The 26,624-nt window shown below is 50.5% G+C and overlaps 1 protein-coding gene and 1 long non-coding RNA gene across 51 annotated transcripts in view; one reads left to right on the top strand and one right to left on the bottom strand.

The window, feature by feature from the left end:
* LOC138850245 (uncharacterized) overlaps positions 1-26,624 on the top strand; it is a 514,649-nt gene that overhangs the window by 412,014 nt on the left and 76,011 nt on the right. For 49 of the 50 annotated variants that reach the window (XR_011389934.1, XR_011389944.1, XR_011389950.1 and 46 more), the window contains 2 exons: positions 10,201-10,380; positions 11,665-11,828. This is a non-coding gene — a long non-coding RNA (uncharacterized lncRNA). The remainder of the gene's footprint in view (positions 1-10,200; positions 10,381-11,664; positions 11,829-26,624) is intronic. The other variant, XR_011389976.1, reaches the window with a different exon arrangement.
* On the bottom strand, positions 18,819-25,098 carry LOC138850227 (ral guanine nucleotide dissociation stimulator-like). Its single transcript, XM_070076530.1, has 5 exons — positions 24,606-25,098; positions 24,175-24,237; positions 22,616-22,809; positions 19,293-20,826; positions 18,819-18,922 (listed from the first exon to the last, which is right to left on the bottom strand). Exons 1-4 carry the CDS (start codon positions 24,771-24,773, stop codon positions 19,998-20,000), a joined length of 1,254 nt encoding a protein of 417 aa, XP_069932631.1. The 5' UTR covers positions 24,774-25,098; the 3' UTR covers positions 18,819-18,922; positions 19,293-19,997.

The raw sequence follows: 26,624 nt of genomic DNA, 5'->3' as shown, positions 1-26,624 counted from the left end.
GCAGATAGAAGGACACATTCTCTCTTTCTCTCAGTCTAACTCTGCCTGTGAAAGAAAACATTTCTGATTCTTGAAAAAGGGGAAAGCAGGATTGCCATCTGGGAGGTTTTCCAACCATAGAGGCACATGGCCGGTTCCCACCTGAGTAGAAACATTGGTTCGTGAGGGTGCAGAGAAAGGAAATCAAGAAGTGTGACGCAATGTGCCAGTAGCCCTGTCCACAGAGAAAGGCACCCGTTCCATGCCCGCCATGTCTTAAGTCGCTTCGGTCATCTAAAACATGTAAGATTCATCTCTGCATCACCGCAGTGCTGAAAGGCAGCTACCCACCTGTCGAATATCTGGTCTAAGTAATACGGAATGGTGGAGAAGTCGCTGTATGTACACAGGAAGGTGTTGAAGTAGCAGATCCTTTTTCCCAGGGGGCCCGGGACCAGGGCATCCAGCAGCATCTCTTTAGTGTCTGGCTGTAGGGTCCGCATGGCACAGACCTCTGCCAAGTAGAGCATGGACCCATTTCCATACTAGGGAGGACCAGAAAGGACGTGAGTCAGTGGCAGTTCCAGGGAGCACAGGGGAGCAGACACCCGGGTTGGGAGAAAACCCCAGTTGGGGCCAAGAGGCTGAACAGGGACTGAGGGATGAGAAAGTCCTGCGAGGGGGCCAGCAGTGAAAGATGATTCCGTGCCCCTTGGGGGAGCTAGAAATGAGGGCAACTGTGTGATTTGCTTTGCCACCAGACTGCAGAATGGAAACAAGTGGGCGGAGTAGGATATGAAGCCCCAGGGGAGGCTAGATCCTGAAAAGAGCCATAGTCAGAGGTGTCTGCCTGTGGCGTAATGACCACAGGCGTTCTGCCAAGTGACCTGACTTGAGGCATTACAACGACACATGTGTAGAGCCAGTCCCCAGCCAGCCTGGTCCTTGGAGTTTGTCCTCAGCAGGGCATCACTGCCTTTTAAGAGCCGAATTGTGGCCCCCATCCCCAACACACACGTGGGGTTGTTCTGACACCAGAGCACTTGAGTGTGACTGCTGCAGTTGGGCCAGTAGTCCGCAAGGAGGTGATTGACCTTACCCCCAGAAATGGCGTGGGCCCCATCCCATTACCTTGCTGTGCTCATTGGCAGATGCGACAGGGGCACAGAGAAGCCCAGGGGAGCATAGGAAATGAAACTGTGGATGGAGATGGCAATGAGCCCTCCTGAGAAATCACCTTGGCCATGCCCTGACATGCAGCCACCAGAAATGGGAACAGCGACTCCTGTTGGGAGAGCTGCCCAACCTGGGCTCCTGTGCTTTGAGCAGCCTAGCTGACTGTGCTCCGTGAGAGACAGTGAGTCTGTGTCCTACAGCACCGCTGCCGTGGCAATGCAGCTGAATCCCAGTGCTTCCCAGCAGCCATGCAAGTGTGGCCACAGGGGCAATGTCGTCCCATGGAATAGAACAGGTGGGGGCCAGGCTCCAGTCCTATGTGGTATCTTCACCCTTTTGGTTGAACCCTCTGCCCTTTTGTGTGGGAAAACCTTCCTGGTGGGATCACTGAGTCCTAAAGCTTGGAGAAGACCTGGAAGGCAGTGGAGCTGACTAAGGACTGCACAGGATTCTTGGACTAGGTGGGCAAACATTCAGCACCATGGCCACGCACGATGCTTGTGTGAACAGGGAGTTTCCCAACACCCAGTTGCCAAGGGGCTGAGATTTCTTTGAGAGTGGGATGGGGGTCAGTCACTGAGTGGGAGATCACGAGGCCAAAAGCCAGGGGCGTTCCTCCCTTCAGGATGTGGTTCTAGGCACACCGTGGTCATCTCGTGCCCCAACATGTGGGTACTCCTGGGCCCCTCGCTCCCTCCACACCGGCATTAGCCACGTTGTTGGCCTGACTCACGTGTCCATTGACGATGCCTGTGGCTTCCTCATGTGTTCTGTCTGTGGACTCCAGTGTGGAGCTCTGCAAAGAGAGTGTGTGGCAGCCCAGACCGGAGGCATCAGTGTCGTGCTTGGCTGTCCCCACAGAGAATAATTCCCCCCATGAGGCATTCTGTTACCCAGGTCGGGAAAGTAAGGGCCTCTGTACCCTTGTGCAGCCAGAGAGGTCTCCAGAAGACAAGAGGAGGTCCCCCAACACCCACTTGCCCAACCAGCTGTCCACAAAATAGGGTATGAACACGCAAGACACAGGAGGCTCCAACACGTGAATCGTGTTGCTGGGCAGCAAGAGCCCCTCTTCTTCTGCCACTGTCATGGTGAAGGGAGGGGCAAAGAAGACCCAGATGGGGTCACAGGTGATCCCCTGCCAGGACGGGACTGTTCCGCTACCTGTGGCTGCCTCCTGGGCTGTTCTGTTCCCTGGGGTGGCCTTGCAGTAAGAGGCCACAGACACCCCGTGTGAGAGCGGAGCCAATGTCTCAAGCGCCGGAAAAGGCCAGAGCCTGGCAACGATTGGCAGCAACGAGAGAACATGGTCTTCTCCTGAACGTCTCCCATCAAGTGAGCCGCTAAGGACTGTTGCTATCAGAGTGTAAGTTCTATCACCAAGGAAGTGAGGTCACATCTTCAAAGTTCCATTCTGTGGAGCCTTTCCCTTAAGAAGATATGCCAAGGCCCCTCTGGGCTGCTGCCACAATATCATCCCCTTAACTGTACACAAGGAGACAAACACAGTGCCATTCCTCAGCTCCCTCAAGAGACTTGAATGTAGACAGGGCCCTAAGCCTGCGGACAGAGAGACAGTTGGGTCCCAAACCTCCTTTTCGTATCATTTCCAAACACTCTAGCATGTTCCTTCGGGAAAACCCCTAAGAAACAAGCAAGGTATGGAGACCCATGAAAAGCCAAGGTTAGGGACCCAACAGACTCTAAACTGCATCTTGAGTCGTGGATCCTGCCCCTTCGGGAGATGTGGAGGTCACAGCTTAAAGCGCATCTTCCCCGAATACGGGTTCAGTGTCTCTGGCTATGATAGCAGCCATGTCCAAGAACTCCAGGAGAAGGTGAGAGAGCTCACCTGAAAGCCATGCCCCCAAATTGGCATCAGATCTCCCATCTGCAGCATGCAGGGCCCCAGAAACAGGCCACCTTATCGATAGAGCAAAAGACCTCACAGAAAATCACTAGGGCTGGGGGATCAAATACTGGCTAGGAAGCTTCATTCTGACCACAGAGAGTGGCATCCATTTGAAAATAGGTCTGAGCTCATTCAAATTGTCCAGCCTCTTTAGAAGAGTGCAATACTAAGGATGCCTGAGGAAATAGACTCCTTCCAGGTCTGGTTTGCTTGGTGTTTTATGAAAGAATCTCAGAGGACATGGGCGAAATCATTTTCCTCGCTAGGGAGTCAAGTGAGGGACTTGGCATTAGACTTAGCTTGTAATCCCTAGAGTTTTGGGTGAGCTGCTTTCTTTTCCATGTCCTCCAAGCAATAGGAAGAGCCCTAGTCCTCCCTGCTTCAACCGATAAGACTGGGGAATTAAGAAAGTCATGAACGAGGCCAGGAGTCATTTGGGTACATTTGTAAGATTTATTTATTTAATTTCAAGTCAGTGTTACAGGGAGGCAGAAGAAGACAGACAGAGATAGATAGGTAGATAGATAGATAGGTAGGTAGATAGATAGATAGATAGATAATAGAGTTCTTCCATCCTTTGATTCAGTCCCTAGATGGCCGCAATGATTGGAGCTGTGCCGATGCAATTCCAGCAGCCAGGAGCCTGCTCTGGGTCTCCCAACCGGGTGCCAGAGCCCAAGCATTTGGGCCATCATCCACTGCTTTCCCTGGGCCCAGTAGAGAGCTGGATCAGGAGAGGAGCAGCCGGGACTCAGACCTGCACCCATACGGGATGCCAGCACTGCAGGAGGTGCCTTGACCTATGATGTCACCATGCCATCCATTGCGCTTTCTGTTTTCAAAGAATTCCTATGTATTTGTTTGAAAGGCAGGGACACAGAGATTTTCCATCTGCTGGTTCAGTCCCCCAAAACTTAAGTCAAATAAAGTGCCTCAGACTCCATTTGGGTCAACAACCTGTGTGGCAGGAACCCAAGGATTTGAATCATCACTGACTGTCTTTCCAGGCTGTACGTCTTTCCCAGGCCATTAGCAGGGAGCTGGATAGGCAGTGGAGCAGCCGGGCCTCAAACTGGTGCCCATATGCGATGCCATTGATGCAGGCGGGCGCTTAACCTACTACACTACAGTGCCAGCCCCTCCTAATGACTTCTTATCTCTCATTTTCTTTTGTGCATCATCTATAGGTATCTACTGACACATTGCAATGGGAATCTATAAACTATTCACACCTATAAACATTTAGTTTAGACTTCCACTTCATCCACATAGAAGCAATGTAGTTCCAAATGACTTGCTACAAAATACACATCAGATCCGTATAGTCATTGCAAGTTCTGTGATTTTACTTTAAATTTCATTCCAAGTTGTAAAAGTGATTTCTATTCCATGGCGGTAGTGAAGATCCTGTATGTGTCTTTTCCTTTTCTCTTACCCTGGGGCGCTTTGCCACTTTTTGGTTGTTCTGTGTTGCTGCCATGTAGTGTCGATTTGCTTCCAGGAGAGGGCAATAGAGCTTCCCTGTCAGGCAGGTCTAATGCTGATGCTGTCCCTTAACTTGTCCATAAGAAGATGTCATTTTGGTTGGAAGTTTATTCCTTCAGTTATGTGAAGATAAGCTTTCACACGCTTCAGGCCTGTAAAGTTTCTTGTGAGAAACCTGATCGTCTTACTGAATTTGTAGATTCTCATGCATCGCTTTTGATAATTCTCTGGGGGAGGATTCAAGACCTAGAATTCTTGAGAAGGAAATCCTGGTCAACTCTGGTAGATGTTCTTCCACTGAAGTCACCAAAGTATCCCTTTCTACCAGTCATGCCTAGAGAGTGATTTTCTACACATCCTGTGCACCCCCACCTTGCGGTGTGCTCTAAAGGTACTGATGGCCTGCTGTGTGTTCAATACCACCTGCTGTACTTTGTTCCTACTTGCTGTGGGGACAGGACATGTCTGGTTCACAGTGGATACTGTGGGGTTTCAGCTGAAGGGGTTTTCGTGTGTTTCACTGGATCAACCTCCCTGTCTCCCTCCTCCCTGCCTGTCTCTCTGGCACTCTGCCTTTCAAACAGTAAAATAATTTGACCAGCCAATCTATAGCAGCAGAGAGGCCCTAGTTCACTGGTGGGTGCAGTCAGAAAAATTTTCCCAAAAGGCTGTATGCAAGTTTATTGAGAGCTTTAGTCCTGCCCACCACCGCCTCGGCCACCATCTAATAGTGAATCACATCACCTGCAAAGCAAGCTCGAAACCCAGTAGTAGCCAGTTTCCAGTCTCCCTTCCCCCAGCAATTGCAACTGCCAATTAGTTCTCGGTCTGTGAGTATGCTCTAGATGTTTCATAGAGCTAGCATTATAAACTATTCTCTGCTGTGTCTGGATTCCCTCAACTTGCACCATGGTTTCAAGTTTTGCCTATGCGGTAGCCCGTATCAGTACTTGTATTCTACTTCATGCTGAATTCCATCATACGAGTAGACCATATTGTGTTTATTCATTCATCTACTGATGGACACTGGAGCTGTGGTTGTGTTTTGGCTAGTGTGAATCCTGTGAAGTCTTCTGGGTAAATATTTTTCAAACTTGTTTCCAGTTCTTTTAGATAGCTCGTTGAGAATGCAACAGCAGGTTCATGGTAATTTGAATAGCCTCGAGGTGGTTTGGAAGGGGTATCTATCTCATTGCAGACTTGATTTGTGATGGCCAATGACCAATAATAGTGTGTCCTTTCAATATAGCTCTTGTGCTGTTCGTCTTTGGAGAAATGTCTGTCCTTGCCCTTGGCCATTGTTGAAGTGAAGTTGTGGGTGAACATTGTGATGCTGTGCGTTAAGCCAGTTTTGGGAAAGTGACTTCTCTCCTTTTGCTTGCTTTTCCTAATTTGCTCTCATACAAAGGACTTAGCAGACATCGACTGGAATAAATCATCACTCTTGTGGTGGGCATCTGGTCCAGTGATTAAAGTACCACAAGGGGCATTCATATCCCCTTTTGGAGTCCTTGTTCCTCTGTGCTTCTGATAGAAGAGCCTGCAGATGCACCTGTGAAACAGACTATGCCCCAACGGATGACAAAATGCCACACAATTCCAAGACCCAGATTGAAGTGCTGGCTCCTGGCTTTGGCTTAGTCCAGCCAGCCCTGGCTGTTGCAGGATTTGGGAAGTGAACCAGGGAATGGAAACTACTCTGTCTTTCCCTCGCTGTCACTCTACCTTTCTATACTAAATCAAGAAATATGAAATATGAACCCAGAAATCTTCCAAGGAAATCAGGAAAGATATTAAAAAATAAAAATACAATGAGGGTCATTAGGCTTTGGGTGAGTTTGTTTCCTTCTGTGTTCTAGAAAGAGGACCATCATCTTTAAATGATATCAGCATTTAGTCCACCTCTAAAGAACTGAGCAGACTGTGAATTTTGTCTATTTTAGAGTATTCACTGTAGAATAATGGTTGGCTTTGATGGATTCTTCGTTCAGTTTTCTTGAGATGTGGAAACACACACAACACACACACACACACACACACACACATTGACAGACACAAGCAAAGTAACGGAGAGAGAGAGAATCTCTATCCACTAATTCACTCTCCAAATACCCACAACGGTCATGGCTGGGCCTTACTGAAACCGGGGATTGAGGTCCCTGTCAAACAGGCTCCATGTGGTGTTCAGCTGATTTGCTCTCTGGCCCTTCTGCCTTCAGCCTTGCACCATGTGACAATGCAATAGTAAGACCTTCATCAGACAAAGCATGCTGATGCCCTGATGTTGGACTTCCCAGGCGCTCTAGGTGTGAGAACTATAAATTTCTGGTCTTCACAGATTATCCAGTCTCAGGCATTGAGTGTTAGCAACACAAACACAGAAACCACATATGCCCCTATACTTGTGGAGTTAACTCCCAGAAGTGACAGTGCCAGTGCAAATGGCAGATCTACTGTAGAACTCTATTGCTAGATTCCCCTTTGATAGAGGACGCATGGTTTTGCATGTTCATTACCACTCCTCGAGGAGTGTCTTCTTATTCCAATATATGCTGCCAAGTACTTGAATTGTAGCCAAATGAGAGATGTGCAGTTTCTATTTGCATTGCCCTGCACAGGAGAAAGGTGGCGCTCTTTCCATTGGAAGAAAAGCCACTTGTGTCCCTTTTCCTGTCAACTGTCCTTGTCCTTTGCCCATCTTTCTGTTGGAATGTTGGCCATTTCTCCCTCGTTTCCAAGAACAATGTGTACGTTAGGTTTCTTTCGTTTTGATATACTAGGCAGACCACCTACACTTTCCTAGTTGGTATTTGTTTTTCCTTTATCTTGGTTTGCCATGCATGAATTAAGGTTTGTGTGTGGCTGAATATAACAGCCTTTTCATTTATAACTAACGCATTTTGTTTCCGAGTTGGCAGGGCCTTTGCCACTCTTCCCATCTTAACATTATAAAGGAACAGAGACAGAGAGAGAGGAGAGGAGCTCCCAACTGCTAATTCACTTCCCAGTCCTGCAAGTGCCTTGAGATGTGCCAGACTGCAACTGGGAACTGGCAATTCCAACCAGGTCGCCCATGTGAATAGCGTGGAACTTGTTATAGGAACCATTGTTTCCCCAGAGGTATTTTAGTAAGAAACTGGAGTTAGGCTCCTGAGATGAGTATCAAAACCAGGTACTCTGATATGAGAAATGGGCATCGGAACTCACCATCAAAGCATCTAAGCCATTAGGCTAAATTCCTTCTCAACCCATGTTTCTTTTGTTAAGAGTATCCCTTGACTGTCACACCCTTACTTCCCACTCCACAAAAGCAAGCATCAGCCTTGGATTTGTTGGAAGCGCAGTGCACCCTCTACTACTAGACGAGACAGGAAAATAGACTACTAGATGTCCATAATTTCTTCCCAAGTGGGATCTTCTAGAGAAAAGACGGAAAGAGCGTTGCCCTGGGTGTACAGCAAAGAGCCCCTGTAGACACTGATTTTCTCTACACAGTGCACAGCCAGCCATAGAATCCTGGATTATTTTATTTCCAGTTTTTCCCAGACACCTTTTATGGAAGCTATACCAACTTGATGCATTTCCTAAACACGGCTTTTGGAACATAGTGATTCTCCCACCATACCTAACTTCACAGCAGCCCTCCCACCTTTCTTCCTCCTCTGTCTCCTTTAGGGGCATCTTCTCTGACAGGAGTAGAATTTACCTAGAACTTATCAACAAAACATGACGGGCTGAATACTATACGTATTTGGAAACTTTGGAATGGCATATACTTCTATGAAAAAGAGTGAGCATTTGGAGATGCATTTCACTGAACAATGATGTATTTCCTTTTTGATGTGTTTCTCTATTTGTTGACAAAGAGTAGCTGTACATATTGATGTGGTATAATGTAATATTGCCCTACATGCATACATTTAAATGATCATATTAGGTCATCCGCATCCACCACTTCCCTATTCAAGGTTTCTTTGTAGTATGTACATTCAGAAGTCTTTCTTCTAGCTTTTGAGAAAAGACTGTATGTTAGGTGAAGTATTATTATCCTACTATGCACTAGAACACCGGCAGGCTTGTTTTTACAACAAACAAGAGATGAAAGTGCTTTTGAATTCAATGAAAGTAAGGCTCTCTGAGATTTGACTTAGGTATGTCTATAGTATCTGTTGCGGTGGAGTGAGTTAACTTTGGAGAAGAACCCAAGGGCGGTGTGACTTTTGCAAGCATGAGACATTCTTCTAGCTTATAATCCATAGATGGTGTCATTCACGTGAAAGTGTGGTAGATCTTTGTGACCAAGTGGTACTGTTAACTCACATACCTCAACTCTTTGAGCAGAGAGGTCCTGCATGGGAAGTCAGTGCACAGTGACCCCTGTTGAGAATTTCAGAATTAGCACATCAGCGAACACCTGAGGATCTTGACCTGAGCTGCCTCAGCTGTGGAAGCCTGTGGAATCCACTGACTCCTTCCATATTTAGACAGGGCCACGGGGAAGAGGAAGTTCTTTTGTGCCTTCTGAATAAAGTGTATCTTTTGTGGATGACCACTTCTTTCTCTTGGGGTCTACCCACAGAAGTGCTTCATGGGGAACCCTGTTTGCCACAGTGTTTTGTCTTCCCATGCCTGACATGCTCTCATAGGTGTTTTAGCCACATCAGAATGTCTTCAGGGTTGATTCTGAGCCAGGGTGTTATTTGAGGTCATTGTCATTCTGGGAGGCTGCTATATGCAATACTTCCCATGTTGGAGCATTCAGTCTGTTTTGATTCTTTCTATTATTATTATTGTTATTATTATTGTTATTATATCTGTGCTCTATTTATTAATATCTAGTATCTATTTTTATAGAAAGCTTTTATTTACTAGATAAATTACATAAGTACAGCTTTCAGATTGTAGCTGTTCTTCCCACCTACCTGCCCTCCCACCCCCAAACCACCCCACCCCCTACTCCCTCTCGCATCCCATTCTTCATGAAGATTCATTTTTTATTATCTTTATATAGAGACCAACTCTATACTCAGTAAAGATTTTCACAGCTTGCACCCACACTGACATGCAAAGTGGAAAGTAATGTTTGAAGGCTAGTGTTACCGTGAATTCTCATAGTACACCACGTTAAGGACAGAGGTCCTACAGGAGGAGCAAGTGCACAGTGACTTCTGTTGTTGATTTAACAATTGACACTCTTATTTATGATGTCAGTGATCAGCCGAGGCTCTTGTGACGAGCTGCTAAGGGTATGGATGCCTCTGGAGTTCACAAACTCTGCCCTTGTTTAGATAAGGCCATCCTTCAAGCGGAATTTCTCTCCAGCATTCAGAGAAAGAAGGTACCTCCTTCTTGGATGGCTCCTTCTTTCCCCTGGGATCTCACTCACGGAGATCTTTCATTTCTACTATCAATTGATAATCTATCTCAGCCAGTTCTCCTTTTTTTTCTTGTTGTAGCTTGGCCTTAACTCAAAGAATCTTAGGTTGTTCTTCAAACTTGAGGCAAGAGGATTGGACATAAGACATTGCTTTCAGTATTGTCAGAGTTTTGTATCTTTGTGATTGTGGCAAGTAGCATGCTTACAATTTCCTTTAGATAAATGACCACAGTGGCTGACATACTGATGTGTTTTCTTTTTTCATTGTCAGAAACTCTCACTTCGAAGAGTAACAGTGTGTTGACTGACGTAACTTGGAGTTCCAATGGAAGCGATGTGTCAAAGGAAGTGAAGACACACTCTGAATCACATAGGGATAATGGACACGGTTCTAGAATGTAGAGGCTTTGGAACGGGGATATTTTGGGTCTAGAAGATGGGGCCAGTGATGGTAAGTTTCTAATGTTGTCAGAAAGTCAGGTTTTGTTCCATATTGGATTCATTATTGGGTGAAGAATTCATTCTCAAAGTTATTATAGGTTTTGATGTTTTTGTGAGGCTTAGCCTGTATGCCAAGCCTTTCGAAATGCTTTCTGATGTAACGTTTCTTACAGTAACGACTAAGAGCTAGGACTGGTATTATTGGTAACAACTTGAGTTTGGATGTGTAAACTCTGTTGGGGTTCATTGTTAGATCCCCTTGAGTTCAAAGCCAGTTCTCTGAACTCCTACCGAATGCTACACCCACACTACTGCCTGGCTAACTTGTGGTTATTGGGACAAGACTAGAACAGTGCATGTGTGATGGGAGTGTAACTTTCACCAGTTTTGTTTGCTGTGAGTAGTTTGTGTTGCCTCATGGTTTAGACAGTTGAAAATAGGGTTTCTCAGTCTTGGCACTGTTATCGCTTGGGTCCAGATACCTCTGTCGTGAGGAGGAGGACGTTCCTGTGTGTTGCAGAAAGTTTTAGAGTTTCTCCAATGTCTCCCCAGTACATTACAGTGACAGCATCAGTCCCCGTGGACACTCCCAAAGAGGTCTTCTGAGGTGAGGCATCCCCTGAAGGACACACCCCAGTTGATAGACACAGACAAGAATTGTAGAAATCATGTACTTTTCCAAATCTTAAAAGAGATAGCTTAACTAGACTATTTAGACATCTTAATGCACTCAAAGTAAGCTGGTAACTTTTCATCCTCACCGTTCCTATTAGCGACTTACGCTTAATATGAGCAAGTTAGGTTTGTAGAGACAGCCTCTCTAGAAGATGGCCAATATCCTTTTTGCTTTTGCACTTGGCTGAGTTATTTCCTTTGATATCTGCTGGGTCTTCTGAGCTGAAAATATCCTCCTTTTACAAGGACATTTGGGACTGAGGGCATTCCCTGTTTAGTGGTAAGGACAATCACCTTAATGATGTGAAGTGAAAAAGATCATGGTTTGTACGAAAGGAGGTAAATACAACATGCACAGTTAGCTAGTTACTTGCACAGGCAATGGAGACTCGGCAAGGGTATCCAAGAGCTAACAAATGTGGTTAACTTTGATTGGGTGGGGTTACGAGATGCGAGAAACCAAGTGACTAGAAAAGAGGCCAGGGATAACTTTTTCACTGTCTGAATGTAGTTTTAACCTTTATTCAGGAACAGGGCTATACTAACTACTGAGAATACAAATAGTTGTAAACCATTTAATGATTTGAAATGAAGTAAGTTGCAACTTGTGCCTTTTTAGGTGAATTGCATTTCCCTGACTGGGAGCTCGACAGGGACAGGGAAGGTGCTGGTGAATGTAACGAGCTTGAAGATGGCAAGGGTGCCGTGGGTCCCTCAGACTGTGCTTCTTGTGCAAGTCGGCAGTCTTTGACGAGTGATGACAGGCTCTCTGAGTTTGCTAAGGTAAGAATGGATCGTTTCAGAAACTCCTATTCTTTTATAACATATGTTCATCAAGGCCTTTTGGTGTTTCTCCCACCGTTCCTTCTCAGGGATCATCCTTTTCACTCGCAGAGCTTTCTTTTGAGCTCCACACCTTGGTCCTTAACTCACATGCTGGTGCTGTGCTTCTCAACATGGGGAAATATGGAGCTCTCTCCCCCCTGACTCTCCACTGCCAACTAGGCAATGAACTTTGGTTGTCCCTCCAGGGCCCTAGTACAGATATGTCAGGGTTTGCTTAGTTGAGTATGCAGCATTTACATCATTGTAATTCCATAAGGAATCTTGATCATCAAGACCAGTGCTAATTATCATGATGCTCTTGAACAATGAGTTGTGTTACTTGGATTGTTTTAAAAAAACGTATTGGTGTGAAAGGCAGTGGGGCCCAGAGATTGTCCATCTGCTGGGTTCATTCCCTGAATGCTCGCAGCAGCCAAGGGCTGGGTCAGGCTGAATCCAGGAGCCTGAAACTGCATTTGGGTCTAGCACTCGTGTGCCAGGGCTCCAGGTACTTGAGGCTTCTCTGACCACCTCTCTGGGTGCACATGAGCAAGAAGGTGGAATCTGAATTGGAGCCAGGACTCAAACCCATGCCCTCTGCCCTGGGGTGTATGCATCCCCAAGTGGCATCTTGACCAATGCGTGAAACACCTGCTCCCCATATTGACCCTTTCTTAGGTCATTTTGCTGAACATTCATAGAATCCTCATATTTCTTCATTGTCTTACAGTCTCATAAACATTTCTATACTTAACAGACTTTCTCTCAGTTTCATTTTCTTGGTGAATGTTTCCCTACCACCTCCTAGTTGCTCCAATGTGGATTCAAGATGCTTTTCTCTTTGTGGATGTTGTCACCCTGGGGTTTCTGTTCCCCATCATTCTAGGAATGTGTTCACTTCTTTGCTGATGGTGCTCCTTGATCTTGCATTTCATGTTTTCCTCAGAGTTTTTTTTTTTCCACGCTTGATTTTGTAAAAAGTTTTATGTATTTATTTATATTTATTTAGTTGACAGGAAGAGTTATCGACAGTGAGAGAGACAGAGACAGAGAGAAAGGTCTTCCTTCTGTTGGTTCACTCCCCAAATGGCCCCCATGGCCTGCGCTGTGCTGATCTGAAGCCAGGAGCCAGGTGCTTCTTCCAGGTCTCCCATGCGGGTGCAGGGCCCAAGCACTTGGGCCATTCTTCACTGCCCTCCCGGGCCACAGCAGAGAGCTGGACTGGAAGAGGGCAACCGGGACTAGAACTCAGCATACATATGGGAAGCCAGCACCGCAGGCAGAGGAATAACCAAGGGAGCTAGGGTGCAGGCCCCTCCACCCTTGATTTTCTGGAGCACATCTTCTGGCAGGTTCTGAGCAATGGCATACAGAAGCGTTTTTGATGCTTGGCATCTCTAACTATGCTTTGATCTTACTGTCCTGTAATGTAGGATTGAAAACATGTATGTACTTTTAGGTTGGAAATGGTTTTTCCCAAGTTCTGAAGGCACTGATGCATTGTCTTTCAGCTCAAGGATTTTGTGAGTCAGGCTGAAGCTTCTCATTTTTGATCTTTGAAGGTTTTGGTGTTGCTAGTGGTTTTCAGCAGTTAATTGGGACGTGCTTTGGTATGTTTTTCTGCTTAGCGTTTGTCAAGTGTTTTGGATCTGTGGGGTTCTAGGTGTCGCCAGGACCACCCCCAGGTTTGCTCATCTGTAGGACACTGGAGATGTGGTGTAGAGGCATCTCAGGGCTATAGGGAAAGGAGAGGAAGCTGTGTCATCAATTCCCCATGCTCGTCTCCCAGTAGATTCACCTAACATGGACAAGCTATGGAAGTTGTGCTCTTCTTGGAGAGCTCTAGCTATTCAATGGGCACGTTTTGACTGGGGCTCCTACTCGGTGTTCTCTCTTCCTACCCTGTCCTAGAATCCCAGGCTTCCAGAAGGCAAATCCATATCAGTATAAACTGTACATTTTCGCAGTTTCGGCATACATTGTCCAATGTCTGTTCATTTGTCTAAATAGGAACATGAGATATCTTTCCCATGATCATGGCATATATTTAGAGCACCTGTGGTTTCTGTGGTAGTGTTTTACCATGACCACTAGACCGATCTTTGGTTTTCTTGGCTCAAGTTACTCCTTTAGTACATTATTTGTATTTTAATTGTTTTCAAGATACATTTATTAAAGGCAGAGTTACAGGGAGGCTGGGAGAGTGAGAGAGCGACCTCCAATCTGCAGGTTCCCTCTGCAAATGGCTGCAATGGCTGGGAGTGAGCCGATCGAAAGCCTACAAGTGTGCAGGGGCCAAACCATTTGTGCCAAACCCTACTGCTTTCCCAGGCCATAGCAGAGTACTGGATCAGAAGAGGAGCAGCCGGGCCTCGAACAGGCGGCCCCATGGGATGTCGGCACTGTAGGCATCACCTTTCCCTGCTATGCCACAGTGGCAGCCCCTGTGCTTTCATGTTTGAAAGAATTCTGACTCATTGGTTGGAAGGCAGAGACACAGAGATGTTCCAGCTGCTGGTTCGGTCCCCAAATACTTGAGTCAAGTACAGTGTCTCCAACGCAGCATGTGTCTCCAACCTGCGGGGCAGGGACCCAGGTGTTTGAAATATCACTTCCTGTCTCCCAGGCTGTATGTCTCTCCCTGGCCATTAGCAGGGAGCTGGGTAGGAAGCAGAGCAGCTGGGACTCAAACGGGCACCCATGTGGGATGCCTTTGCTGCAGGTGGATACTTCACCTGAATACATACAAATCTCTGTGTATATATATGTATACATTCATGAAATTTTTATCAGTGTTGGCTTCCCAAGATTGTGCACTTTTATTATGTGCATTTCCCACTGAATCTCACAGGGAATTCTCTCTAGTGACTAGGGCTGAGTTGTGTTCTTGGGACATTTTGCTGGTCATTGGTGACACACATCATTTGGAAAACACTGTATAGAGGGGACCACCATCTGAGCCTAAAGGGCTTTAAGCAGCAAACTCCCAAAGCTCGTGGGAGCAAGTGTACAAGCAGTGAGAGCGTTGTTCTCGCCAGATACCGATGGATGTATGAATTGCGCTTCAGAAATAACCCTGAGGGACTCTCTCCACGAGACAGCATGGGGCTCCATGTAGAAGCCTCAGAACTGAAAGAGCACTCATGGTGTGGCATCCTTGCATGGGGAGACACACCCCTCTCGAATCTGCATGAATGTCTTTGTCTGTGGATCTAGAGAATGGTCTCTAATTAGCAGGGCAGGGAAGGGATAAAGAGGAAGAAGGACACTCATGGTCTACCATGTATACTACTTTAATGAAAGGCCTAACCAACTGGTACTAATCATGGTGAACTATATACATAGGAAAATCTAGGAGGAATCCGTGAAATTGGTGATGATGTGACCACCCATCTGAGAGAGGGAGGCCAGTCTCCCAGGCACTGGGTTGTTGCTTGGTCGGCGGGGAACGGAGCGAGTGTCACGGTGCAGTCCCCGAGCCCACAGATGAACTCTGCAGCCCCCACTCTCTGCCTGCATGGGGGACTCAGTCATGCTGATGTTCTCCAAGGCCTGATGTTCTTGGCCTTGAGGATGAGGTGGACATTCTAGCAGAGGGGCTGGAGTAGGCAGGACAGGTTGTAGCTGCAGGACACAGAAGCAGCCATGAGTGCACTCTTGCTCATCTCAGGCTCCCTCCAGGGCCCGCCCTGCAGCCGCAGTCCTGGAGCCCCGCACTGCCCATGGGTAAGGCCCTCTGCTGACCAAGGAGCCATGGGTAGCCCTCTCCTCAGTGCACAACAGGAGAACCTTCCCCATCTGCCACCCTGGACATCCCGCAATCCCTGCCCAGCACTCACCTCTTAGTGTCACTGAGCCTCTCCATGGATTGGAACCACAGTGCAAACTCTGCGTCGCGCAGCAAAGTATATTGACTGGCTGCCACCTGGAGCCGCTGCATTTCTTGGAGAACTTTTATCTCCTGGGGCAAGAGGGGCAGAGAGGATGCTGACAGGCCTGCACTGGGACTGGTGGAGGGGCACACTGTGGCAGGGGCAGGGGGCTGGCCTCTGGGTCTTTTAGCTAGAGAAGCCTTCCCTGGCCATCCCTTCCAGGCTCCAAGCTGTCTTCTGAGTAGCATACACACAGCCCCTCGCCCAGGAAGGAAGTTCTCCTGGATTCCAGTCCCTTAGCCACAGCCTCCCTAGGGATGCTCTCCTCCTTCTGTGTGTATCCATCCCAGTGGAGAGAGCAGACAGACACGCATGGGCTGGAGCCTGGGCTTTCTGCCCAGGGCATCTCTGACCCCTCCATCCCCTCTGTGCCTGGAAGATAGGGCAGAGCTACTCACCTTTGTCATTTTCAGCATGTTGTTTTTTCCCTGGAAGGCAGAGTCCATCAGAACAGCCCCTGGCCTGTGACTAGCCCCTGGCCCTGCCCTCTGGGTAGGAGGAAGGAAAAGAAGGTGTCCCTGGGACAGGCTGTTAGCTCTGCAGAAGGGGACATGGTGGCTGAGGCTCAGGGAACTGCTGTCCCCACCATGTCTGATGGCAGGCAGGGAAAGTGAGGCCTGGGAATGGATGGGTGCACTGAGGCATGTGGGTGCTGCCTGACCTCACAGGGGCCCAATTTCTCTCCTTCCCTTGGGTGCCACCCAACTCAGAGGCTGAGCAGGCTCAGCCAAGACCTTGTGCAGCTTTGCAGTCAGGGACTCTGGCTATCCAGCTTCAACCGTTGGGGGACAGGGGTGGGCACCTGGTTGCAGGCTCCCGCACTCAGAGGGGATATGCAGGTGAGCCCTCCTCCCTGGGACAGCTTGTGAGGCCTCCGGAGACATGGGCAGCAAGGAGCTGGGGGCTGAGAGCTCAGCCCAGGACCCTCCCCCCAAGCCTCAGGGTCCTGGAGCCTGCCCCACCCATGGCAAGTTCACTCACATCTACGAAGTCCTTCATGGCGATGTCCAGCCTATCCAGATACATGATGAAAGTGCCAAGGAAGGGGACGGCTCCCTGTGCCATGAGGTGGTGGTGGTGGTGAGCAGCTGTTCTCAGGTGCCACCAAGGCCCGGCCCCTGAGATGCACTCCACCCCAGCTGCTGGAGCCCTGGCCACATTCCCCATTGGGAAGCTCCCCGCCCCTAAAGTGCCTTTCCCAATTCTCCCTGCATCCAGCCAACTGCCTCTAGAATCGGACAACCCTGGGAGCTCTGATGGCATGATAACAAGTCAGCTTGTGGGGTGCCAGCCCCAGCTCAGGCCCAAGTCTGCTGGGAGCCCTTCAGCTCAGGCCCTCAGCTCTGGTCTCTCAACTGGGGTCTCTCAGCTACTGTGGTGATGGGCGCGGGCAAACAAGGGAGGCAGAAGGCCCTGCTCCCTTGACATGGGCCCCCAATGGGAGACAGGAGCCCCTGCCCCCCCCTCCCCAGGCACACTTGCCTTCTTCTGCAGCCGCTGCCGCATCTGTGTTCTCTGGGGGTTCTTCTCCCGGGCGGGCAACCTGCAGATCGCCATCTGCCAGGGTCAGGGTCACGTTCAGGGAGATAGTCCTTTCCTGACCGGCCCACATTTGTGCAAACCACCTTGAGCCCTGCATGTCTGGCTCACTTCCATTGGTATAATGCCCACCCTGCACTCCCCTCCTCCCACAAGGTGCTCTGTATGGATTCATGCAGCTCCCACTGGGAAGGTGGCTTTGGGGGATTGACCACGCCTCCCTGTGCCTGCTCCTCAGCTGGAGAGGGTGCTGGCCTCCCCTCCCACCTCAGGTCCCCCTTGCCCTAAGTATCCTTTGACTGACCTGTGCCTCAGCGTGTCCCTGAGAGGAAGCCAGGCCCAGCACCCCATACCCTGCCTCCCTGGATGCACATGAGGCTCCCTGTGCAGACTGAGAGACAGGCTCATGCTGCTTGCTTCTCTCCTCGAGAAGACAGAAGTTCTGCTCCCAGGGCAGCCAGTAAGACCCAATGCTTGGCATCCCACTCGACTGCTCAGCCCCTGGCATTCCCAAGCTGTGCAATGTGTGGGGCAGGCTTGGCAGCCCTCCCCATGGAAGGCTGCAACAGAGAACACTGTAGCAGGCCTGGTTTCCCAAGGACCTCTAGGGCCCCAGCACAGATGGAAGGAAGCCCTTGCTGCCGCATCCACCTCACAGCCTGGGGGAAGCAGGAACAGCATGGGAGCCAGAGACCTGTGGGTGCTCACAGCCCCCTCTGAGAGCCAAGCTGCTCTTGCTGCAGCCCATTCCCATTGCCCTCTGAGCCCGACTGCATCCCACGACCTGTGAACACAGCCCTCTCTTGGCCTGTTGTCCTAGCAGGCACATCCCAGGTTTTCTTTTCAAGCACACTTTCAGTGACACCAAAAGCTCCCCTCTGCCCTGATGCCCTTACAGCCACACCCCTTCCCCTCCTGCCAAGCCCTCACCCCTGTCCCTGAGCCCCCACTTTACCTTCATGGGCACATCTCTGTTGACTTTTTTGTCCTGTGTGCAAAGACGCTGAAATTTCCTGGCACTTTTTCTGTTGTGAGGGGAAAACCAGGAGATATTTGGATGGAATGGTGAGGTGGTGGATCAAACCCCTTTGGTTTAAGAACAAAGATCAGAGGATCCACCCTGCCTGGTAGTATCTTCTGTTTCGATTGTGTGTGTGTATGTGTGTGTGTGTGTGTGCGTGTGTGAGTGTTTACAGAGTTGGAGTGCCCAGGCAGGTCCAGTGCTGCGTGGTGCACAGGCACAAGTATGTAGTTTGGAAGCCACATGTGCCTGACTAATGGAAATGTCATCCTGAGGCAGAAACCCAGTCCTCGTGTCCCAGGGCCGCTGAAAGATGGTGCTCCCCACCCCTGCCCCCGGCAGTCCACGCCTCTCCCTGTGTCCCAGGATACCAGCCTCTGTGAGTCTTGGAGGATTAGTGCTTAGGCCCGAGGGTAGTCCCGGGTCCACCAGGTGCTTTGAGGGATGCACACCCACCTGGAGACTTCTCCCCACGTTGTTTTCAGCTGGCGTACCGGGTGGCTGTGCAGAGCGCAGAGGATGGTGTGGACCGAGCAGTAGTTCCGGAGAGCCAGGCACTCCTAGGGCAGGGAGCGGATGAATGGCAGGTAGGTGGCTTGGAGCCCCACCTGAGCCAGGCTCAGCCAGCTGTGCTGACATCCCCCTCATGCATCAGAGAGTTGGCCAGGGAGCCAGAGCAGGTCAGTGATGGGACCCCCTTGAGCCACGCTCACATGGGCTAGATTGGTTTCAACCCATGTCAGGGGCCTAGGCGGGAAGTGAGCATGTAGTTCTGGGACAAATGAGTGAGATCAGGCCACTTCGTGGATCCCAAGAGCCCAGGGATTGGGCAGGATCTGTGACCACAGACTGTACACCTGAGAGCTGAGGAAGCAAAGTGGCACGTCCCTGCCGTGCAGAGAGGGAGCCCCTGGGACAGCCTCAGCTTACCTTGGCCACCTTGATCCAGTGTTCCACCACGCGGGCCCTGTCCTCTGCCTTCATGCTGGGGTCCCCCAAGCACGTGGTAGTAACACAATGGGCCACGTGGTGGTAGTGGATGATGACAGCGAGAACAGTAGGGGGCAGCTGCGCATTGACCTCCTTGTTCTGCTGGATCCGGATGGAGCTGTGGCACTGATAGGGGACCACATTCTGGAAGAGCTCCTGGGGGCAAGAGGGTATCCCATGGGCACAGCCAGCCTAGCTCGAATGCAGTGAAGCCCAGCCACCCCGGCAAGTGACAGTGCTCGAAGCTGCAGCTCAGGTAGTTTGGCATGCAGCTCCCCAACATGGGAGCAGCTGGGCTATGTGTTCTGCCACTGAGGTCTCCTCGCTCCTGCCAGCCCAGATCCCAACCCTCCCAAGCCTTGAGGAAAGAGACAGAGGTGTGTGCTCCCAGGCATCCCGCCCAGTATCTCATCCTTCTGCTCTCACAGCATCTGCCCTGGAGTCCTTGTCCCTGTGCCAGTGCTGCTCCCTGTGGCAACTCCAACAAGGTGCTTGCTGTTTGATATGGATATGTGTGCTAGGACCCAGGACAGTTGTGGCATCGCAGGCAGATGGGAAGGCAGTGGGTGGACCTGGATGCCCTCCACCTAGGCCCGTCCAGTACCCTGTGGGTCAGATCCAGCCCTACTTTCTGCCAGGCCCATGTCAGTTGATCTGGAGAGTCACTGTGCAGCTGGTGTGGTTTGGGTGCCCTCTCTGCCAGCCATGGGAGAAAGGCAGCCTTGGGAGTGAAGACATTGGTCCAGTCACATAGGTGGTGGGACCTGAAGCCTGAACTGCAGCCAGGCCACTGGATTCTGGTCGGGGCAGCTGTGGGGAGGCTGGTGCCAAAGGGGTGTTCGGGCCTGGCCCTGCCGAGACAAGCCCGCTGCTCACCGCGTCCATCAGTGTGAACTGTTCCGCCAGCAGCTTGGCGGGGAATGTGGTGATGCTAGCCATCTTGCGAGGCTGGTTGTTTGCAGGTCCCGGACATGCGCAGGAGACTTTGGTAGTTGTCTTTGGTGCTGATTCTGCGCATGGTGGCAGCCTCAGTTTTGAAATGGATCCTGTCTCCAGAAGAGGTTCTAGCTCTGTGAGCAGTGGGGAATCTGGCTCTAAAGCCAGTGTTTGGCATGACTGCAGCCTGGCAAATAGAGCAGGAGCTGGGAGAAGAGAAAGGGTCAGCAACATCAAGCACTTTCCAATGGCCTCTCCAAAGCCAGGCGCGATCCCATTGCCTCTAAAGGGGCTCCAGCCCCAAAGCCCACCGAGAGAATCTCGCGGAGTGCAGTGCATCTTACCGACTGCTTCTGCCTGTGTGGGATTTGGGTAGGCCATCCTGACACGCAGAAAGCACACATGGGTCTGCAGGTCTCCTCTGGGCAAGCGGACCTGCTTGGATCCGACCTTCATCTTTAGAAGCGGGAGATCCGCGCGATCGCAGAATTCGGCCTTGTACTTGGCTTTGCAGCTTTGCAAACAGGAAGCCATGTTCCTGGGGAAGGAGAGTGGGCAGCAGAGTCAGACTTGACCTTACCCTGCTTGCTGCCCTTCCAGGACTCCCTGTGTGGGGTGGGGCACGGAGCCTGCCGGTGAACTCTAGCTTCTGAAAGACAATGCCATGCTTTGCTGTTTTCCAAGGCGATTTCTTGACTGTGAATCCCAAGAGTTACAGAGAGAGAGGGAAAGACACACACCGGGGCAGAGGTCTTGCATCCACTGCTTGACTCCCCGGATGGGCAGTGGACAGCACTGGGCCAGGCTCATGCGGGGAGTGAGGAGCTCCATCCAGGTCTCCCACATGGGTGGCAGAGGTCCAAATGCTTGGACCATGTTCCCCTGGTTTTCCCAGACCCCCGAGCAGGGTCCTGAATCTGGACTGCAACAACAGGGACACCAACCAACACCCACAAGGGATTCTGGCATTGCCGGCAGTAGCTTTCCTTTGGATGGCTTCCTTCTCATGTTCCTTTCAGTGCCTTCCCATTCATTCCCATGGTTTTCTCAGCTGGAGGCCCCTAGGCTCCGGCTCTGAGCAGACTTGGGAGTAGGTTGCTCCTGGGATGGTGGGTTGGGTTGGGTGGTCAGGGAGGGTAGGCAAAGCTGGAAGCAACTGCCCTGGGCATGGCTATGTGGGTGTTGTCTGTGAGCCCCAACATGCCCGCTCCTCTGCAGAACGTGTCTGCTCCTATCCATAGCACTGCTCTTCAGCACTTCCTTTGCATGTGGTGGGGCCAGAAGTTGGAGTTGCACCTACTGTCTGCCTCTGCCTTGCCTCAGCCCTCATTTTCCTGCCATTCTTTCGAGTGACAGAAGGCCGCATCTGCACCCCAATCTCCCCGCATCTTAGTGGGACATGGGGTTCTCCTTGTGATCAGAGTAGGGGACGTTGCAGCTACTCCCAGAGGAGGTCAGCAAGCCTCAGCTCTGCCGCTGCAGGACAGGACTTGTATAGGGTCTCGGCTGTGAGGGTCGGATTCCCCACAACTGTGAGGCCCTTGAATGCTTTGTTCACTGGATTTGTGGCAAGTGTCTGGAAAAGTGCACAAGGGAAGGGCTTCCCATATATGTGTAGAGTGAATGATTCCTTGCAGACCTGCCAGGTCGATGAGGGGTCTGGGCAACTGCTACCAACCCTGAGGGCAGCTGTTCTGTGCATATATCGAGGACAGGAGCAGCTGGAACAAGTAGGAAATGTGGCCGGTACGAAGGCATAGCAGCTTCCAATGCCCCTGCCCACATGTGATGCTGGCAAGCCATATCAGGGTTGGCCAGTTCAAGTCTTGGCTGTTGTCCTTGGTGTCCAGCTCCCTGCTAATGAGCCTGGGGAAGTGCCGGATGATGGCCTAAGTAGTTGGACCCCTGGCACCCCTGAGGGGGCCAGATAGAGCTTCAGGCTCCTCAGCCCGGCTTCCCAGAGCCCTGCTTTTTGCAGCCATTTGGGGAGTGACCCAGCAGATAGAAGGACACATTCTCTCTTTCTCTCAGTCTAACTCTGCCTGTGAAAGAAAACATTTCTGATTCTTGAAAAAGGGGAAAGCAGGATTGCCATCTGGGAGGTTTTCCAACCATAGAGGCACATGGCCGGTTCCCACCTGAGTAGAAACATTGGTTCGTGAGGGTGCAGAGAAAGGAAATCAAGAGGTGCGACGCAGTGTGCCAGTAGCCCTGTCCACAGAGAAAGGCACCCGTTCCATGCCCGCCATGTCTTAAGTCGCTTCGGTCATCTAAAACATGTAAGATTCATCTCTGCATCACCGCAGTGCTGAAAGGCAGCTACCCACCTGTCGAATATCTGGTCTAAGTAATACGGAATGGTGGAGAAGTCGCTGTATGTACACAGGAAGGTGTTGAAGTAGCAGATCCTTTTTCCCAGGGGGCCCGGGACCAGGGCATCCAGCAGCATCTCTTTAGTGTCTGGCTGTAGGGTCCGCATGGCACAGACCTCTGCCAAGTAGAGCATGGACCCATTTCCATACTAGGGAGGACCAGAAAGGACGTGAGTCAGTGGCAGTTCCAGGGAGCACAGGGGAGCAGACACCCGGGTTGGGAGAAAACCCCAGTTGGGGCCAAGAGGCTGAACAGGGACTGAGGGATGAGAAAGTCCTGCGAGGGGGCCAGCAGTGAAAGATGATTCCGTGCCCCTTGGGGGAGCTAGAAATGAGGGCAACTGTGTGATTTGCTTTGCCACCAGACTGCAGAATGGAAACAAGTGGGCGGAGTAGGATATGAAGCCCCAGGGGAGGCTAGATCCTGAAAAGAGCCATAGTCAGAGGTGTCTGCCTGTGGCGTAATGACCACAGGCGTTCTGCCAAGTGACCTGACTTGAGGCATTACAACGACACATGTGTAGAGCCAGTCCCCAGCCAGCCTGGTCCTTGGAGTTTGTCCTCAGCAGGGCATCACTGCCTTTTCAGAGCCGAATTGTGGCCCCCATCCCCAACACACACGTGGGGTTGTTCTGACACCAGAGCACTTGAGTGTGACTGCTGCAGTTGGGCCAGTAGTCCGCAAGGAGGTGATTGACCTTACCCCCAGAAATGGCGTGGGCCCCATCCCATTACCTTGCTGTGCTCATTGGCAGATGCGACAGCAGCACAGAGAAGCCCAGGGGAGCATAGGAAATGAAACTGTGGATGGAGATGGCAATGAGCCCTCCTGAGAAATCACCTTGGCCATGCCCTGACATGCAGCCACCAGAAATGGGAACAAGCGACTCCTGTTGGGAGAGCTGCCCAACCTGGGCTCCTGTGCTTTGAGCAGCCGAGCTGACTGTGCTCCGTGAGAGACAGTGAGTCTGTGTCCTACAGCACCGCTGCCGTGGCAATGCAGCTGAATCCCAGTGCTTCCCAGCAGCCATGCAAGTGTGGCCACAGGGGCAATGTCGTCCCATGGAATAGAACAGGTGGGGGCCAGGCTCCAGTCCTGTGTGGTATCTTCACCCTTTTGGTTGAACCCTCTGCCCTTTTGTGTGGGAAAACCTTCCTGGTAGGATCACTGAGTCCTAAAGCTTGGAGAAGACCTGGAAGGCAGTGGAGCTGACTAAGGACTGCACAGGATTCTTGGACTAGATGGGCAAACATTCAGCACCATGGCCACACACGATGCTTGTGTGAACAGGGAGTTTCCCAACACCCAGTTGCCAAGGGGCTGAGATTTCTTTGAGAGTGGGATGGGGGTCAGTCACTGAGTGGGAGATCACGAGGCCAAAAGCCAGGGGCGTTCCTCCCTTCAGGATGTGGTTCTAGGCACACCGTGGTCATCTCGTGCCCCAACATGTGGGTACTCCTGGGCCCCTCGCTCCCTCCACACCAGCATTAGCCACGTTGTTGGCCTGACTCACGTGTCCATTGACGATGCCTGTGGCTTCCTCATGTGTTCTGTCTGTGGACTCCAGTGTGGAGCTCTGCAAAGAGAGTGTGTGGCAGCCCAGACCAGAGGCATCAGTGTCGTGCTTGGCTGTCCCCACAGAGAATAATTCCCCCCATGAGGCATTCTGTTACCCAGGTCGGGAAAGTAAGGGCCTCTGTACCCTTGTGCAGCCAGAGAGGTCTCCAGAAGACAAGAGGAGGTCCCCCAACACCCACTTGCCCAACCAGCTGTCCACAAAATAGGGTATGAACACGCAAGACACAGGAGGCTCCAACACGTGAATCGTGTTGCTGGGCAGCAAGAGCCCCTCTTCTTCTGCCACTGTCATGGTGAAGGGAGGGGCAAAGAAGACCCAGATGGGGTCACAGGTGATCCCCTGCCAGGACGGGCCTGTTCCGCTACCTGGGGCTGCCTCCTGGGCTGTTCTGTTCCCTGGGGTGGCCTTGCAGTAAGAGGCCACAGACACCCAGTGTGAGAGCGGAGCCAATGTCTCAAGCGCCGGAAAAGGCCAGAGCCTGGCAACGATTGGCAGCAACGAGAGAACATGGTCTTCTCCTGAACGTCTCCCATCAAGTGAGCCGCTAAGGACTGTTGCTATCAGAGTGTAAGTTCTATCACCAAGGAAGTGAGGTCACATCTTCAAAGTTCCATTCTGTGGAGCCTTTCCCTTAAGAAGATATGCCAAGGCCCCTCTGGGCTGCTGCCACAATATCATCCCCTTAACTGTACACAAGGAGACAAACACAGTGCCATTCCTCAGCTCCCTCAAGAGACTTGAATGTAGACAGGGCCCTAAGCCTGCGGACAGACAGACAGCTGGGTCCCAAACCTCCTTTTCGTATCATTTCCAAACACTCTAGCATGTTCCTTCGGGAAAACCCCTAAGAAACAAGCAAGGTATGGAGACCCATGAAAAGCCAAGGTTAGGGACCCAACAGACTCTAAACTGCATCTTGAGTCGTGGATTCTGCCCCTTCGGGAGATGTTGAGGTCACAGCTTAAAGCGCATCTTCCCCGAATACGGGTTCAGTGTCTCTGGCTATGATAGCAGCCATGTCCAAGAACTCCAGGAGAAGGTGAGAGAGCTCACCTGAAAGCCATGCCCCCAAATTGGCATCAGATCTCCCATCTTCAGCATGCAGGGCCCCAGAAACAGGCCACCTTATCGATAGAGCAAAAGACCTCACAGAAAATCACTAGGGCTGGGGGATCAAATACTGGCTAGGAAGCTTCATTCTGACCACAGAGAGTGGCATCCATTTGAAAATAGGTCTGAGCTCATTCAAATTGTCCAGCCTCTTTAGAAGAGTGCAATACTAAGGATGCCTGAGGAAATAGACTCCTTCCAGGTCTGGTTTGCTTGGTGTTTTATGAAAGAATCTCAGAGGACATGGGTGAAATCATTTTCCTCGCTAGGGAGTCAAGTGAGGGACTTGGCATTAGACTTAGCTTGTAATCCCTAGAGTTTTGGGTGAGCTGCTTTCTTTTCCATGTCCTCCAAGCAATAGGAAGAGCCCTAGTCCTCCCTGCTTCAACCGATAAGACTGGGGAATTAAGAAAGTCATGAACGAGGCCAGGAGTCATTTGGGTACATTTGTAAGATTTATTTATTTAATTTCAAGTCAGTGTTACAGGGAGGCAGAAGAAGACAGACAGAGATAGATAGGTAGGTAGGTACGTAGGTAGGTAGGTAGATAGATAGATAGGTAGATAGATAGATAATAGAGTTCTTCCATCCCTTGATTCAGTCCCTAGATGGCCGCAATGATTGGAGCTGTGCCGATGCAATTCCAGCAGCCAGGAGCCTGCTCTGGGTCTCCCAACCGGGTGCCAGAGCCCAAGCATTTGGGCCATCATCCACTGCTTTCCCTGGGCCCAGTAGAGAGCTGGATCAGGAGAGGAGCAGCCGGGACTCAGACCTGCACCCATACGGGATGCCAGCACTGCAGGAGGTGCCTTTACCTATGATGTCACCATGCCATCCATTGCGCTTTCTGTTTTCAAAGAATTCCTATGTATTTGTTTGAAAGGCAGGGACACAGAGATTTTCCATCTGCTGGTTCAGTCCCCCAAAACTTAAGTCAAATAAAGTGCCTCAGACTCCATTTGGGTCAACAACCTGTGTGGCAGGGACCCAAGGATTTGAATCATCACTGACTGTCTTTCCAGGCTGTACGTCTTTCCCAGGCCATTAGCAGGGAGCTGGATAGGCAGTGGAGCAGCCGGGCCTCAAACTGGTGCCCATATGCGATGCCATTGATGCAGGCGGGCGCTTAACCTACTACACTACAGTGCCAGCCCCTCCTAATGACTTCTTATCTCTCATTTTCTTTTGTGCATCATCTATAGGTATCTACTGACACATTGCAATGGGAATCTATAAACTATTCACACCTATAAACATTTAGTTTAGACTTCCAC

The sequence above is a fragment of the Oryctolagus cuniculus genome, chromosome 6, assembly GCF_964237555.1.
Source record: "Oryctolagus cuniculus chromosome 6, mOryCun1.1, whole genome shotgun sequence".
Classification (NCBI taxonomy): Eukaryota; Metazoa; Chordata; class Mammalia; order Lagomorpha; family Leporidae; genus Oryctolagus; species Oryctolagus cuniculus.
The sequence above is the reverse complement of the archived record's forward strand: the minus strand, read 5'-3'. Positions and strand labels throughout refer to the sequence as shown.